The 15550-nt window shown below is 37.2% G+C and overlaps 1 protein-coding gene across 4 annotated transcripts in view; it reads left to right on the top strand.

Annotated features, from left to right (window-relative positions):
* Positions 1 to 6432, top strand: part of AP4E1 (adaptor related protein complex 4 subunit epsilon 1) — a 71662-nt gene extending 65230 nt beyond the window's left edge. For all 4 annotated transcript variants that reach the window (XM_082616888.1, XM_082616886.1, XM_082616887.1 and 1 more), the window contains 3 exons: positions 173 to 363; positions 2120 to 2277; positions 3308 to 6432. In XM_082616888.1, the coding sequence (XP_082473014.1) occupies positions 173 to 363; positions 2120 to 2277; positions 3308 to 3468 (510 nt within the window). In that variant the 3' untranslated portion in view covers positions 3469 to 6432. The remainder of the gene's footprint in view (positions 1 to 172; positions 364 to 2119; positions 2278 to 3307) is intronic.
* Positions 6433 to 15550: the final 9118 nt, after the last annotated feature.

Below are 15550 nucleotides of genomic sequence, written 5' to 3'. Positions count from 1 at the left end.
GTGCTAGTGAATTTTTCTCAAGTGAAGTTGTCAGTTATCTTCATGGTGTGGCTTGTTATTAACATCTCACAATTGTATGCTTTTGTAGCACTTCAATTAAATAGAAAATAGTTATTCATATGATAGCCTGTATTGAACCCTTCTTCAATACTTACATTACTTTTATTTACAGATCACTGAGCAACCTGGATGCTGCTTGCCTGTAATAGAAGCAGAAAGCACCAAAAACTTTGAATACAGTGTGCAGATGGAAAAACCTTTTACAGAAGGGAATCTTTCTGGTTTTATAAATTATCAAGTGATGGATACTCATTCTGTTCAGCTCGAATTTTCAGTAAACTTATCACTATTAGATTTCATTAGGTAAATATTTTTTAGAATATTAATTCAAGTTATTCCTTCATTCAGCAAATATTTATTAGGCCTCTTCTCTGGACAGAGCACTGTACTAGGTGCTAGAGAGTGTAACAACTCAAAACTACACATACCCCTATGTTTAGGGAGTGTTCAGTCTAGGGAGGAGACATCGAACAATCACATAAATGCATGTATAATTGTGAATTGTGCTATGAACAGGAAGTAAATGGTATGATGGGCCATTATAATGTGGGTCCTGATGTAGGTTTGAGTTGGCTAGTGATCTTGGAGAACTTCTGAGGGAAAGTAATATTAAAGTAATGTTTAAACTGAAATAATTTCAAAGATTCTGCCTGACTTTTTAAAAAGCTTTTAAAGTTTCTTTCATTTGTGTTTCATTTATTTGATTAATTCTTTCATAAAGTTTGTTCATTAAGTTTTAGATCTGCAAGAAAATGGCTTAACAAAGTTACTAAACTTTTATTAGACATACAGTATTTAGTATTTTACTAGCATTGTGCAGTTACCCAAATAATTGAAAACAACCTTTTAACCCTTCTCTTGTTTAGTATTATGAATATATTATACTGTATTCAAACATTTTTAAAAATGAAGCCTGCCTGAACCAAGAATGCAGAATACCAATGAATATCTGTAAAAAAATTTTTTTAACCTTCACACATCTACCTGTGTTAGACTACTATAATTTTTGCCCATTCTTTAAAGCCTTTTAGTAAGAACATGTTTATCAATCTGTCAGAGTATTTATTTATACCTGTGGTGCTGAAAAGATAGAATCTAGCCTTCAAAAAACTTACATTCTGTGACTACGAAGGTATGTCCCATGGTGAGCATTAGTAACCTGAAGAAGCACAACATATATGACACAGACGGTTCTTCTGTGCTTATTAATAAAATCCTCTGTATCTTAAAAAAATATTTTTCCTAATTCTAAATTCAATACATAGTTATAAAGATTTAAATGCTATAGAAAAATATAAGTAGAATATAAAAATTTCCTATAATTCCTCCCAGAGATACCCCATTGTAAACTATTTGATCTTCAGTCACCTGAACCATTTAAAAAATACATTTATTAAAATCCTTTCTCTTGGTCCAGTTTGCTTAAGGTGCTAAGTCTTTTTTTTTTTTTTTTTTTTTTTTCTTTTTGCGGTATGCGGGCCTCTCACTGTTGCGGCCTTCCCCGTTGCGGAGCACAGGCTCCGGACGCGCAGGCCCAGCGGCCACGGCTCACGGGCCCAGCCGCTCCGCGGCATATGGGATCCTCCCAGACCGGGGCACGAACCCGTATCCCCTGCATCGGCAGGCGGACTCTCAACCACTGCGCCACCAGGGAGGCCCCAGTGCTAAGTCTTTGTATTCTTATTCTTGTACATGACTTTGATAGAGTATCTCATCCCCAAATCTAAAGTATACATGAAAGAAAAGTTTTATATTTGAATGATTCATGAAATTACTTGGTGAAATTTTACTGTAATGACTAATACTCAGAAAAAGAGAGAACTGGGTGATTTATTGAAAAGACATTTGTTCTTTAATAACATTTGCTTTCAGCATTTTCTTCAGGTTGGAGGATAATGGTAAGTATCCTAATCATATTTGGTTTAAAAAACATAGATTTTGTGGGATTTAGATTTACAATGATTTTTTTTATTCCCACGAGTCATTTGAAATGTACTTATCTGTTTAGAATCATTTCATTCTTAATGGACATAAATCTAATTTTAAAAATTATTTTCAGGCCATTAAAAATCTCGACTGAAGACTTTGGTAAACTCTGGTTATCCTTCGCAAATGATGTGAAACAAAATGTGAAGATGTCAGAATCACAAGCTGCTCTGCCTTCTACCTTAAAGACCCTGCAACAGGAACTAAGACTTCATGTTGTTGACATTATAGGTTTGTAGAGTTCTAAAAAGGCAATCTTGTGTTTATAGGGGCTTTCTTACAATCAGAAAACAAATCAACTCTTATAAGTGTCAGATTTCTTAGAGCTGTATTTCATGTTATGAGTATCTTTCAGATAAGTGTGTTGTTCAGACTTTATTAAAGAATTTTTTTGTGTGGTAAAATATACATAACAAAATTTACCATTTTAACCATTTTTAAATGTACAGATTAGTGGCATTAAATACATTCATGTTGTGCAGCCATTGCCACCATCATCTCCAGAACTTTTTCCTCTTTCCTAACTAAAACTGTACCCATTAAACACTAACTCCCCATTGCCCCTCCCTCTCCAGCCCTTCGCAACCACCATTCTATGTTCTGTCCCTATGAATTTGACTACTCTAGTTACCTCATCTAAGTAGAATCATACAATATTTGTCCTTTTGTGACTGGCTTATTTCACTTATCATAATGTCTTCAAGGTTCATCTATATTATGTGTCAAAATTTCCTTCCTTTTTAAGCCTGAATATTGTTCCATTTTACGAATGTACCACATTTGTTTATCCATTAATCTTTTGACGGACACTGGGGTTGCTTCCACCTTTTGGCTATTGTGAATAACACTGCTTTGAACATGGGTGTACAAATAAATCTGTTTGAGTCCCTGCTTTCGGTTCTTTTGGTTATATACCCAGAAGTAGAATTGCTGAGTCATATGGTAATTCTATATTTAATTTTTGGAGAAACTGTCATGTTGTTTTCCACAGGAACTGCACCATTTACATTCAGCAATGCACGGGGGTTGCAGTTACTTCACATCCTCACCAACACTTATTTACTTATTTATTTATTTTGATAATCGCCATCTCAATGGGTATGAACTAGTATCTCACTTTAGTTTTGATTTGCATTTCCTTAATGATCAGTGATGTTGAATATCTTTTCATGTGCTTATTGGCCATTTGTATATCTTCTTTGTAGAAATGTCTGTTGAAGTCTTTTTGTATTAAAGAATTTCTCACTTTGTTTTGCTGTAGGCAATGAAGGGCTGTTGGCCTGTCAGCTGCTCCCATCCATCCCCTGCTTGCTGCATTTCCGAGTTCATGGTGACATGTTAGCCCTGTGGTTCAGATCCTCCTGCTCTACTCTTCCTGATTATTTACTATATCAGTGTCAAAAGGTGATGGAAGGATCCTAGCAGAAGTTCTGCTTATATTTTACTCCATCAAAATAAATGGTTTACATAGATAAACTTATTTACCAAAGTAAAAAGGACTCATGGTACTTCTAATGAAAATGGGGATTATTATAAGTGTGGTTTTATGTGTTTTCTTTATGATTCCTGATCAAGAAAGATCCCCAAGAAACTGTACCCCTAACCTTTTACTCAGGATTGTACAGTATGTTTGGGTCCTAAAACAGTGACCTAAGCTAATGTTATAAACTGCTAATGATTTATATATCACTTAGTGTAGAGGGACTGAAAATATTTATTTTGTTATAAATAATTTTATAGCAGATTTACTCTAGTGCTAGCTGATTTATAGTAAAGCCAACTCTCAGTTCTCTGCATTAATGGAGGGGAGACATGGACTTAATAATCCCAAATCGAATTCAAATTTGGCTTTGGAATGCAATGTATGCTTTTTGGTAGGCAAGTCATTACTTTCAATAATGTTTTGCTTAGATGAGTATTGATCTAAGTTGGCACAGCACACACTAATAGTTCAGGAGATCCATGAGCGTGTTGGATATTGGGGGGATCCAATCTGTGGTACAGTTTTTATTATAGGTAACTTGTTACACATAACTGCAGACAGTTAGGCTATAAAATTTGTTTTCCACTTGCGTTTATTTTTAAAATTCAAAGTGACTCACTGTATTCTTGTTTCACAAACTCAGAGCCATTTACAAAATATTGTATAGAAACAAAACCTGAAAGAGCATACAGTACTAAAGTAAACAGGTATAAAAGGACTTTTTAGTTATGGCAAATATCGTAGTTTCCACTTGGGTTTTTTTTTTTGGCAAATTAAAATTTGTGATTAGAGTATAAACGGCAAAACCATCTTTCCTGGGCTTTGAATCCACTAGTATTCAATGGATACAACCAGAAGAGTGACTGTCTAAGTATACCATACAGGTTCTTCAGTAAAATATATGATTTTTATGTTACAGTTGTGCCTATATATATGGGCTTTGTCAGAAAAGAGGTTAAGCCTAATATGAATGATAGACCAGAATCTTGAGATTATACATTAATGTTAAAGACTGAAATAGTATTTTATAAAGCCTTGTGGTGCTGTGGGAAATATTTATTATTTCACTTTTTCTGATACTTCACCATGGAAACTATTCAGGTAATATAGTTTTAAGTCATTGCAGTTAATACTCTGGTTAATTGGTACTGTTTATCACCCAGGTGTGGAATTGTGGTTTTAGGTTATCTCATTATTAATCATAGCTGATAAAGATGCTGAGGAGATTCCCCAAAGCTGATAGAGTTCATTAGTCATTTGTGTTTAGCATATCTCTCCCTAAAAACAAAAGCAGCATTAAAAAATTAATTTATAAGTTACTCATTAAAAAAAAATAACACCTTGTTAATTTCATGCTTTTAAAAAACATACAGTGAAACCTTGCTGCAAGAGCAATGAGAATTGGCTAGAATTTCCTGAGTAGGTTTCTTCTTTTGAATAGAAGATCAGATTCATCCTCAAGCTCCCAGCAGTGTCATGATGAAGGGAATGTGAATGATGGGGGAGTGGTGGACACTGGTGGCTAGACTCATCAGCTTTCTCTTTATTCCTGCGTCTGTCAGCAGCACCCTCCCACCCTACCTGGTTCTGCTGATACTCTGACAAAGAGATAGGAAGTGCCCTCTCACTTTGCAAAGGAATGTAGAGTGTGGCAAAAGAGGTGCTTCTGTTTTTTGTGTCCCTGCTTCCATGTGTTTGCGTGGTAACCAAGGTTGGGTGTGGAGCAGTGGATGTAAGGTGCCCAGCAAGCAGATGGACAGCTAGCTGGGACAGATTACAGTGAGCTACTGTGCTGCTTTGTTACAGGGTGTTCATGGGTGACAGTAGCAGTTGTCATGAGAGACATGCTTGGCCTACAGCTCTGTCTAATGGTGGGAAATGTGTAATGGTAGGTTAGGGCTGGGAGCATGATTTGGGGTCTGCCAAGGGGAACATGGTGTCACTTTTGTTCTTTCTAAACCCACTACATAGAAAGTAAGGTAACAGTTTCTACTGAAATGTTTAGTAGAATGTTTACATTTTTATATTTTTATGGTTTTTAAAACAAACAGTAATAGGAAAGAGTAGATTTTAGTGAACTTTAGAGCAGTATATATTCTACCTAAACTAATTAATCTTTTAAGTTCTAGATCAGGCATCACCAACCTTTTTTGCATTGTAGGAGATGTGACTATGAAGTAGGAAGAACAATTTTTGTGGGCAGATCGTCTCTTTACCTTCTAGTCATAATTTAGTCAAGTAAAGGGGCATCATCTGGAGTGAGAGCTATTGTAGGGGAGACTCAGCTGTGTGAGTTCTGTGCTGGGCATCTTTGCTGAGAATGCAGGTGGCAACAAGTGTGAATCTGGGGAGAATGAAGGGAAGACCAGAAAGCCTTAAGAGCAGGTGGAGCAAGAAGGATCAGGCTCCCACCAGAATAGTCCCTGTGGAGTCAGGCAGATTAGTCTCGGGAATGTGGGCCCCCGAATAAGGATCCTTCTGAAAAAACTGCAGATGGAAGCCGAGCGGTTACCAAGGGCTAATGTGCCAAGCATGCCAAGCACCACAGATGCTCTGCAGAGGAGCATTATTCAAGACAATATTCTGTCGTCTACCAAAACAATTGTGGTGAAAATGCAGTATTTTATTTGTTCCTTTATTTTAGTTCATGTCATGAATATTTAAAAATATCGAACTTTTTTTTTTTAATGGATAAATGTGGTCTTTGTCTCGTGATTTTGAGTCACTAAAAGTGCACTGAACCTATTCACATGTCTTTTAAGGTGTTTGTTTTCAAAATTTAGGAGGGAAAAATGCAAGTGAATAACAACTTCCCCAGACATTAATTAATTACCTTATTTTGGAGTTGAATTCTGTAATTTGAAAAAAATCATTTAAACATGTAATAAATACTAAGTGATCTATATTGTTCTTTGGTCTATATATATGCTTTATCATCTAAATAGCTGAATAAAAGTAATACTATTCAGTAATTAGATAGGCATTAGCTAAAAAGAGCAGAAGCAATTGGAATGGGATGAAAAGAGTAATATACTCATTACAGCCCCAAAGAACGTCATCTAATTGGTTAAAAGTAAAGATAACTGCTCTTTCTGTATGATGTTCAGAGAAAACTTTATGGGCTTCCGACAGGTTAGAGCATGGATCGATCCTCAGGTGCCTGTCCCTATCCCCTGCTTTCATCCTGGCCTGACCAGAGCATTCAAAGCAGAGTGTTTTGTTTCTGTATTCCTCTCCTCAAGATGCAAGAAACACGGTAAGTCAGGTGGTGACTTAGTGTCCAAAGACTCTGAGTCTCCTGGCCATCTCTATATTGTGTATCCTAAAACACAAAGCTAGATCAGAAATGGTATTTAAATCTCACTGATGCCTCTTGTTGGCTATACTGTGTAGCAGAAAAAATGTTCTGAGACTTGAAACCCCATCTTTGGGCCACAGAAGGTAAGGAGGTTTAAATGCCTCACACCTACTGCAGTAACTAAAAAGAAGGGTGGCCTGCAGCCAAATGGACTGGGGTTAATGATTATATGAATGTTACTCGTTATGTGTGTGCATAATGAGAGACATGAGCTTTTTATGGTTAGGAAACAGGTGTGTATTTTTATGTCCCTTTTGCCTGGTACCTGACAGTCACTCAGTTTATTGAATGAATGCCAAAAGAGACCTGTTCCCTCAAAATAAGTAATCTGAGACCATGTAATATCAAGGGATTTTAGTGATCCTGTGGCTCTCCCAGAAATAAAAGTGATCTGATCTGGTTTATAGATATAAGTCAGCAGAAAAGCGTTCTAGTGAAAATAGCTCGTGCCAGTTTGAACCAGGTAGGAGAGAGGAAATATGACCACTTGATGAGAACCTTACCAGTTTAAGGCTAAGTCCCATGAGAATTTGCCGTGTCATTTAAGAGATCTCTGCAAATGCAGTGTGATTACAGCTAGAAATTATGACTTGGAGAATGGGGACTTTGATGTCCACGAAGTCTTACTGGTCTAGAAGAACTTGTTCTAGGACAGGAAGCAGTAGACATTTGGTCAGTGAAGTTAAAGATAGGGAGCTACTGAATATGATAAGGCAGATTTACCAGCTAAATTAGTATCACTTATTTCTTTATCAAAGTAAGAACTGATAATGGGAGAGACAACTATATTGACATTAATAAGGTCAATAGTGTCAGGAGGAGTTGGGAAAGAACTGGCCCTCTGGGATAAAGCACAGGAAAAGGAGTTATTTAAAAGGAAATGTGTTTCATTTGCATCACATGGGAAACTTTATGGATCCAGGATAGAAGGATACCCACAAAAATGAGTCCCAGAAAACTGAAAACTTAAAGATTGTGGCCTGGATGCAGAGCAGATGGGCCTACGAGTGGGGAGAGTCAAACATGTTTACCTATAATGCTGAAAAAATAGTGGGTCCTCGTAAGCGGTTGCAGCTAGTTTATGGGCTTTTTTTCCAAGAGAGAGAATCAATTTCCTTTACTTATTTTAAACTATTTTCCTAAGTGGATGCATATTTCCTTTCTTAAAACATTAAGTTGCCAATGTGACTAAATGGCTGACTTCAGGAAGTTTTTTTGCTGATGGGGTCTGACAGGACTTATGCCAACTTGTTAAGAGACTAGAGCCTAGAGATTATTTGTGCTTCAGTGAGAGAAAAGTAATTAGAAATTTGTTTGCACATTTTCTCCACCCTTTATATTATGTGACAAATAGAAACAGAGGCGAGGCTTATATATTCTTAGGGAGAGGCATTTGGTCTGATCTGCTACCACATAATTTAATAAAGGTAAGGGCAATATCAGTGACTAGAACAAACTGGTCCTCATTGATGATGGATATCAAGATGTAAGAATTTAGTTTTTTCATCTTAGTTGATGGTTGATGGGGTTAAATAGAAGAGTTTTTGTGAGCTATGGGAAAGATGAAATGATTTGAACCCAAATATTGGACCAGTCCAGTCTTCACCTACAGAAGTGATAGGAGTGTCTTTTGTTACTCATAAGGAGCCTTTTTGAGCACACCTGAGTTAATGCTAATGAGGTGACTTTGGAGTGGGGCCCACACACAGCCTCAGAAAGGGGCTGGTCATCAGAGAGACCAAGTGATTAGACAGTTAAAACTTTCAGCCCTACCCACTGACCTCAAGGAAGGGGAAGGTTTGGGGGCTGGAGGTTAAGCTCTAAAAAAAACTATTGAACAAAGGGATTTGATGAGCTTCTGTGTTGGTGAATGCATCACATCCTGGGAGGGGACACACCCCAGTTCCAATGAGGACAGAAATTCCTGTGCTTGGGACCCTTCTGTTTCTCAGTCTATGTACCTCTTCATCTGGCTGTTCATCTGAATCCTTTATATTAATATCCTTTATAATAACCTGATAAACGTAAGTAAGTGTTTCTCTGAATTCTGTGAGCCACTCTAGCAAATTAATTGAACCGCAGAAAGGTTTTGGGACCTTCCAGTTTATAGTCATTGGGTCATTAGCATAGATGACAACCTGGACTTGTGATTGGTGTCTGAAGTGGGGCAGTCCTGCGAAACAGCCTTTAATTTCTAAGATCTGGTGCCATCTCCAGGTAGATAGTGTCAGAATTGAGTTAATTTGTAGGACAGCCAGTGTGTGTCCACTTAGAATTGGAATTGCTTGGTGGTGTGGGGAAAAAAATGCATCAATTGACCAAAAAAAAAAAGTACATATTTAGGTTGTGCAGTGTGATTTTTTCAAGTTGTCCAACATGATGATTTAATATATATTGTGAAATGATTACCACAATCAAGTTAATTAACACATCCATCACTTCACATAGTTACTTTTGTGTGTGTGTAGTGAGAACACTTAAGGTCTTAGCAAATTTCAAATATACAACATGAATACTACTAAGTATAATCACCATGCTATCCACTAGACTGGGGACCTTTTTAAAATCCCATACCCTAGACCATAATCAGATTCTCTGAGGTGTCAGACACAGGCTCCAGTTATTTTTTAACTCCACAGGTAATTACAACATGCAGCCAAGTTTGAGAACCTCAGTTTTAGATGCTATCTCACCCCATGCTTCCTCAGTGGGATTTTTTTTTTTGGTTGTGTTTTCCCCACACTCCTTCCTGCAATGGGGATTGATTAAAAGTAATTAGCTATTGAGTGGGAGGTAAGTAATGGCATTATTTGGAAAGATTGGGTAGGTACAGAGGAGGAATCTTGTGTGAATATATAAAAAGCTGTAGGTCCTATGGCAGTATCAGCTTAGTGTTTGACTTTAGCAAGCTTAGGTTTGCTCTTAAAATGATAGCATGGTAGGATTTGAGAGATGAGGGTCTCTCAAGTCCGAGTGGGAAAGTACGGTAGAAATCATTAGGTAACTTGCAAATTGAAGTTGGGTCGTCACATTTTAATTCTTGGCTTCACTAATTACTAATTTGTGCCTTTGGGCAAATTACTTAAACACTCTGTGCCCCAGTTCTCATCTGTATAATGGGGATAATAATAATACCTACCGTATAGGGTTACTGTGAAATGAGGTAATGCACATAGTGGTTCATGTGATCATAATCTTACCAGTTTCTTATATCAGCTTATTAACATCATTATGGAAAAAAAAGAAAAAAGAGGGGACAGTAACGATGAAGGAAAGAGAGGGTCCAGATAAAAGTGAGGAAATTTAGCAGAGTAAGAAAACATCAGAAAGCAAGTTGCCATATTTTTTAACATTATAGAAAAAACAGAAAAAAAGAAAGCTTTGTGAAGTTAGAAAAGCTATTTTCAAGTATGTCTCTAAATATTTAGGAAAATAATTTTATAAAAATATAAGCAACAGAAAAATACTATGGTCAACTCCCATATAAACTTATTAGAGAGAGGGAGAGAGATATTAAGACGTGCGATAATATCCCTACAGAAAATAAAAGCACACTAGTATAACATGCTCACAAAATAGATCAAAACTGTTAACCTACTGTTTCAGAACAAGCTAGATGAAATTTTAAAAATGATTTAAGATGTGAAAGAACAGCATATATTAGTACTATATAAACTCGGAAATGTGACAGAAATTAGGGAAGAAATAAAAATTAAAAATTTCAGAACTGTAAACTAAACTAGAAGAAACACAAATGTGAATAAACACAAAAAATAATGCCTTAAAGGAAATAGAGGATGAAAATGAGGATTTAAAAAAAATATTTTATTTATTTGTTTTTGGCTGCATTGGGTCTTCATTGCGTGCGGGCTTTCTCTAGTTGTGGTGAGCGGGGGCTACTCTTCTTTGCAGTGCATGGGCTTCTCATTGCGGTGGCCTCTCTTGTTGTGGCGCATGGGCCCTAGGTATGCAGGCTTCAGTAGTTGTAGCATGTAGACTCAGTAGTTGTGGCTCACAGGCTCTAGAGCACAGGCTCAACAGTTGTGGTGCACGGGCTTAGTTGCTCCGCAGCATGTGGGATCTTCCCAGATCAGGGCTTGAACCTGTGCAGGTGGATTCTCAACCACTGCACCACCAGGGAAGCCTGAGGATATTTTTAAATTAAGTGAAGTAGAGGTAAATATTCAAGAGAAAGTATCAAATATTGAAGATAGGCAAAGAAAGTCCAACATATGGATTATAGGAGCTCCTGAAGAAGAAATCCAAAGCACAGGACCAAAACAAATCCTAAACAGGGTAACTCAAGGGGACATTCCTGAAAGTACAATTTAAAAAGAAACATTGGGGCCTTCCCTGGTGGCGCAGTGGTTGAGAGTCCGCCTGCCAATGCAGGGGACATGGGTTCGTGCCCTGGTCTGGGAAGATCCCACATGCCATGGAGCGGCTGGGCCCGTGAACCATGGCTGCTGAGCCTGCGCATCCGGAGCCTGTGCTCCGCAATGGGAGAGGCCACAACAGTGAGAGGCCCGCGTACCACAAAAAAAAAAAAAAAAAAAAAAAATTTGTAGCTAGAGGGAGTACACTGTATACCTGAGACTATCAACTGATAAACACCAAGACAAGACATTCTAGTAAGATTACTAAACTCTTTTAAAAATAGAAAAAATAGCAAGAAACTTATGAAGAAGTCAGATTATTATCAGACTGATGCATGCTTATACCAGAAGAAAATAGGATAATATATTTTAGATACTCAAAGGAAGATGTGAACCAACGATTTTACACTCAGTAAAACTGATCTCCAAGTTTAAAGAGACCAAACTGCTATCAACATATAAGTAGACAGGGAGTATTGTTCCTATGAACCCTTCCGGGGGAAGCTACTAGAGAATGAGATTCATAAGGACTGGTTGTGAGCATTGAATGTATGATTATTTGTAGAACTAGGAATAAATGAGAATTAAAAGGGAGAAGGTATAATATATAATGGCTGTATGCACTAACAATGCAGATACAGTACAACTGAAAGAAAGGAGGGAAATATAAAAAGCATATGCACAATCAAAAAATTTTTTGTAATTGTAACAGTATTGGTAGTATTATCTGAGACTCTGTGTAATGTGGGATAAAACAAATGAGTAATTATGGGGTATTTCAATTTTACAGTAGTCTGTATCCTTGAGACCAGTATTCTCAGAGTGGAGGAAAGTAAATACAGATATAATATAGAAGATGGTGAATAAATTCTGTAGTTCTCGTTTTGTGTTGAGGGCGCGCACACACACACACACACACACACACACACACACACGCCCTTACTGTCCAGATTATGGTCCTGAAGTATAACGCTATTTCCCACTAAAAGAAACTAAGGCTTCTCAAAGAAATGATTGATTCCAGATCTGGGACAGAAAGTATGTGAGATGAGCCTGAAATATCTTTTATACCAGGTAACAAAGAATCTTATCAAAGACCAGTAAAGTCATAACATAGAACATAGTAGCTAACTTGAAGAGGCTCCCACTGGCCAAAAATGAGATAATTTTAGCTTCAATGTAGGTATGCATTGAAATCCAAATATGCTTAAATCCTTGAGTTCATAATGCTTACTGTTGGAGGATTGTAGGGAATAAATTCATTGTGTTGAAAACTAGCAAATGAAGAGATTAAACCATTGGATAACCAAATGGTAGATAAAGAGAAGCATCTCTTAATAAACTATTCCTGTTAATAAATGAAAAACAAATGATAGAATATATTTTGCAATCTTCGGTGAATTAATGGATCTAGGTATTGAACACTAAAGACTTAATACCACAGAGAAAGGCAACTAGATGTTTTGTGCCTCCCAATGAAAGAATACAAATCACCTATAATCTTAACCAAAGTGGTAGAATAATATGAGTTTGTTAAGTCTCTGGATAAAGTTGCCAGCTTGCAACTCACAATACAGAGGAGACAGGAATAAGTTAAACTGCATCACAGGTTTGCAGTCAGCAAAATTCAGACTGTGGAAAACCCTAGAGACCTTCAACAGATAAGGAAAAGAAAGAGATGGAATGGAATCTTTGGATTAAAAGAGACATATCAAGTTTCTTAAAAATGGGCAAGACTAAACTATAGTGTCTAGGGATGCATAGTTGGTTATTAAAACTAAAAGAAATGCAAGGAATTGATTGTAATAAATGTTGGGTGATGTTACTTTGGGGCAGGGAGGAGATTGTGGTTGGAATTGGGCCCACTAAGTGGCTTTTTGGGTGGTTGGCAAAGTATTATTTCTTGACCTGGGTGGTATTACAACAGTTTCCCCCTTATTAATCATTTATTAAGTTAAAAGCAAAAATAAACAAATGGGACCTAATCAGACTTATAAGCTTTTGCATAGCAAAGGAAACCATAAAAAAAATGAAAAGACAACCTATGAACTCAGAGAAAGTATTTTCAAATGATGCAACCAACAAGGGCTTAATTTCCAAAATACAAGAACAGCTCATACAATTCAGTAACAAAAAAAACCAAACAACCCAATTGAAAAAATGGGCAGAAGATCTAAATAGGCATTTCTCCGAAGAAGACATACAAATGGCTAATAGACACATGAAAAGATGTTCATATCACTAATTTTAGAGAAATGCAAATCAAAACTACAATGAGGTATCACCTCACACCAGTCAGAATGGCTGTCATTAAAAAGTCTACAATAACAAATGCTGGAGAGGGTGTGGAGAAAAGGGAACCCTCTTACACTGTTGGTGGGAATGTAAGTTGGTGCAGCCACTATGGAAAACAGTACTGGAAGTTCCTCAAGAAACTAAAAATAGGGGCTTCCCTGGTGGCGCAGTGGTTGAGAGTCCGCCTGCCGATGGAGGCAACGCGGGTTTGTGCCCCGGTCCGGGAGGATCCCACATGCCGCGGAGTGGCTGGGCCCGTGAGCCTTGGCCGCTGAGCCTGTGCGTCTGGAGCCTGTGCTCCACAACGGGAGAGGCCGCAACAGTGAGAGGCCCGCGTACTGAAAAAAAAAAAAAAAAAAAAAAAAGCTAAACTAAAAATAGAGTTGCCATACGATCTAGCAATCCCACTCCTGGGCATATACCCAGACAAAACTATAATTTGAAAAGATGCATGCACCCCTGTGTTCATAGCAGCACTGTTCACGATAGCCAAGACATGGAAACAACCTAAATGTCCATCGACAGATGAATGGATAAAGAAGATGTGGTATATATGTACAATGGGATACTACTCAGCTATGAAAAACAATGAAGTAATGCCATTTGCAGCAACATGGATAGACCTAGAGATTATCATACTAAATGAAGTAAGTCAGAAAGAAAGACAAATACCATATGATATCACTTATATGTGGTATCTAAACTATGACACAAATGAACTTATCTATGAAACAGAAACAGACCTACAGACACAGAGAACAGACTTGTGGTTGCCAAGGGGAAGGGGTGGTTGGGAAGGGAAGGGTTGGCAGTTTGGGATTAGCAGATGCACACTGTTACATGTAGGATGGATAAACAACAAGGTCCTATTGTATAGCACAGGGAACTATATCCAATATCCTGTGATAAACCATGATGGAAAAGATATATATATATATATACAAAAATGATTCAGTTTGCTGTACAGGAGAAATTAACACAACATTGTAAATCAACTACAATAAAATTTGAAAAAATTATTAAGTTATCCATTTTTATAGTGTGGTTTTCTGTATCTATGTTTTATTTTACTGTTTAAAAAGGGGTTTCCAAAAAAAGATTGTAGGTCATTAAGATGCCCCTAGTAATGAAGTTTGAGCCACTTTCTATAATGATCAGTTTTTTCATATCATATTTTTGCTTATTATTAATCTATGCTCTGTCTTTCTTGGAGAATATGGGAGCAGCAAGGCTACCACTACCAGTGGAGAAGGAAACACACCAGTTGCTCAGCTTTAATTTCTCCTTTTCCAGAGACTTTTCAAATTGAACCATCCATGATGTGACGGTTCTTTGTTCAGCATATTTCATTCCCCTTCTCCTTTCTCCTTCCATTCTTGTTGGTATGGCCAATGGAATGTTAGTGAATGTAATACAAGCAGAGGTCTTTAGTGCATATGTGGTTTGGCTGGGCTCTTGTATGATGGTGATTTGCTATGAAGAGAGTTTGTGCCCATAGCTGATGCTCCTTCAGTGGCATGCCCTACTCTTTGCTCATTAGGTGGCTGGATAAAGAGAATCTGGTGAAAGTCTCCAGAAAGGAGACAATGGAGCCACTGGCTAAAAGAAGCTTGAGTCCCTGAATGAGGCAGAGTTCTTTTCCCAATCAACCTCCTTGGACTGTAACCCGAATTTACAATAAGTCTTGGGTTGTGTTAAGCCACTATGACTTTTGGGTTTGTTGCAACACCTAGTATTACCCTGACTAATGCAACTGCATAGACTTAAGTTGTCCAATATGTTAGCCACTAGCCACATGTGGTAACTGTGCCCTTGAAATGTGACTAGTCAGGACTGAGATGTATTTTCAGTATAAAATAAGCATTGGATTTTAAAGACTTAGTACAAAAATGTAAAATATTAAAATTTTATATTAACAATATTGAAATTATAATATTCAAATATATTAGACTGAATAAAATATATTACTAAAATTTTACCTATTTTTATTTT

Source organism: Mesoplodon mirus, assembly GCF_964341445.2.
Source record: "Mesoplodon mirus genome assembly, chromosome: 4".
NCBI lineage: Eukaryota > Metazoa > Chordata > Mammalia > Artiodactyla > Ziphiidae > Mesoplodon > Mesoplodon mirus.
Note: the sequence above shows the minus strand (reverse complement) of the source record. Positions and strands in the feature narration are given on the sequence as shown.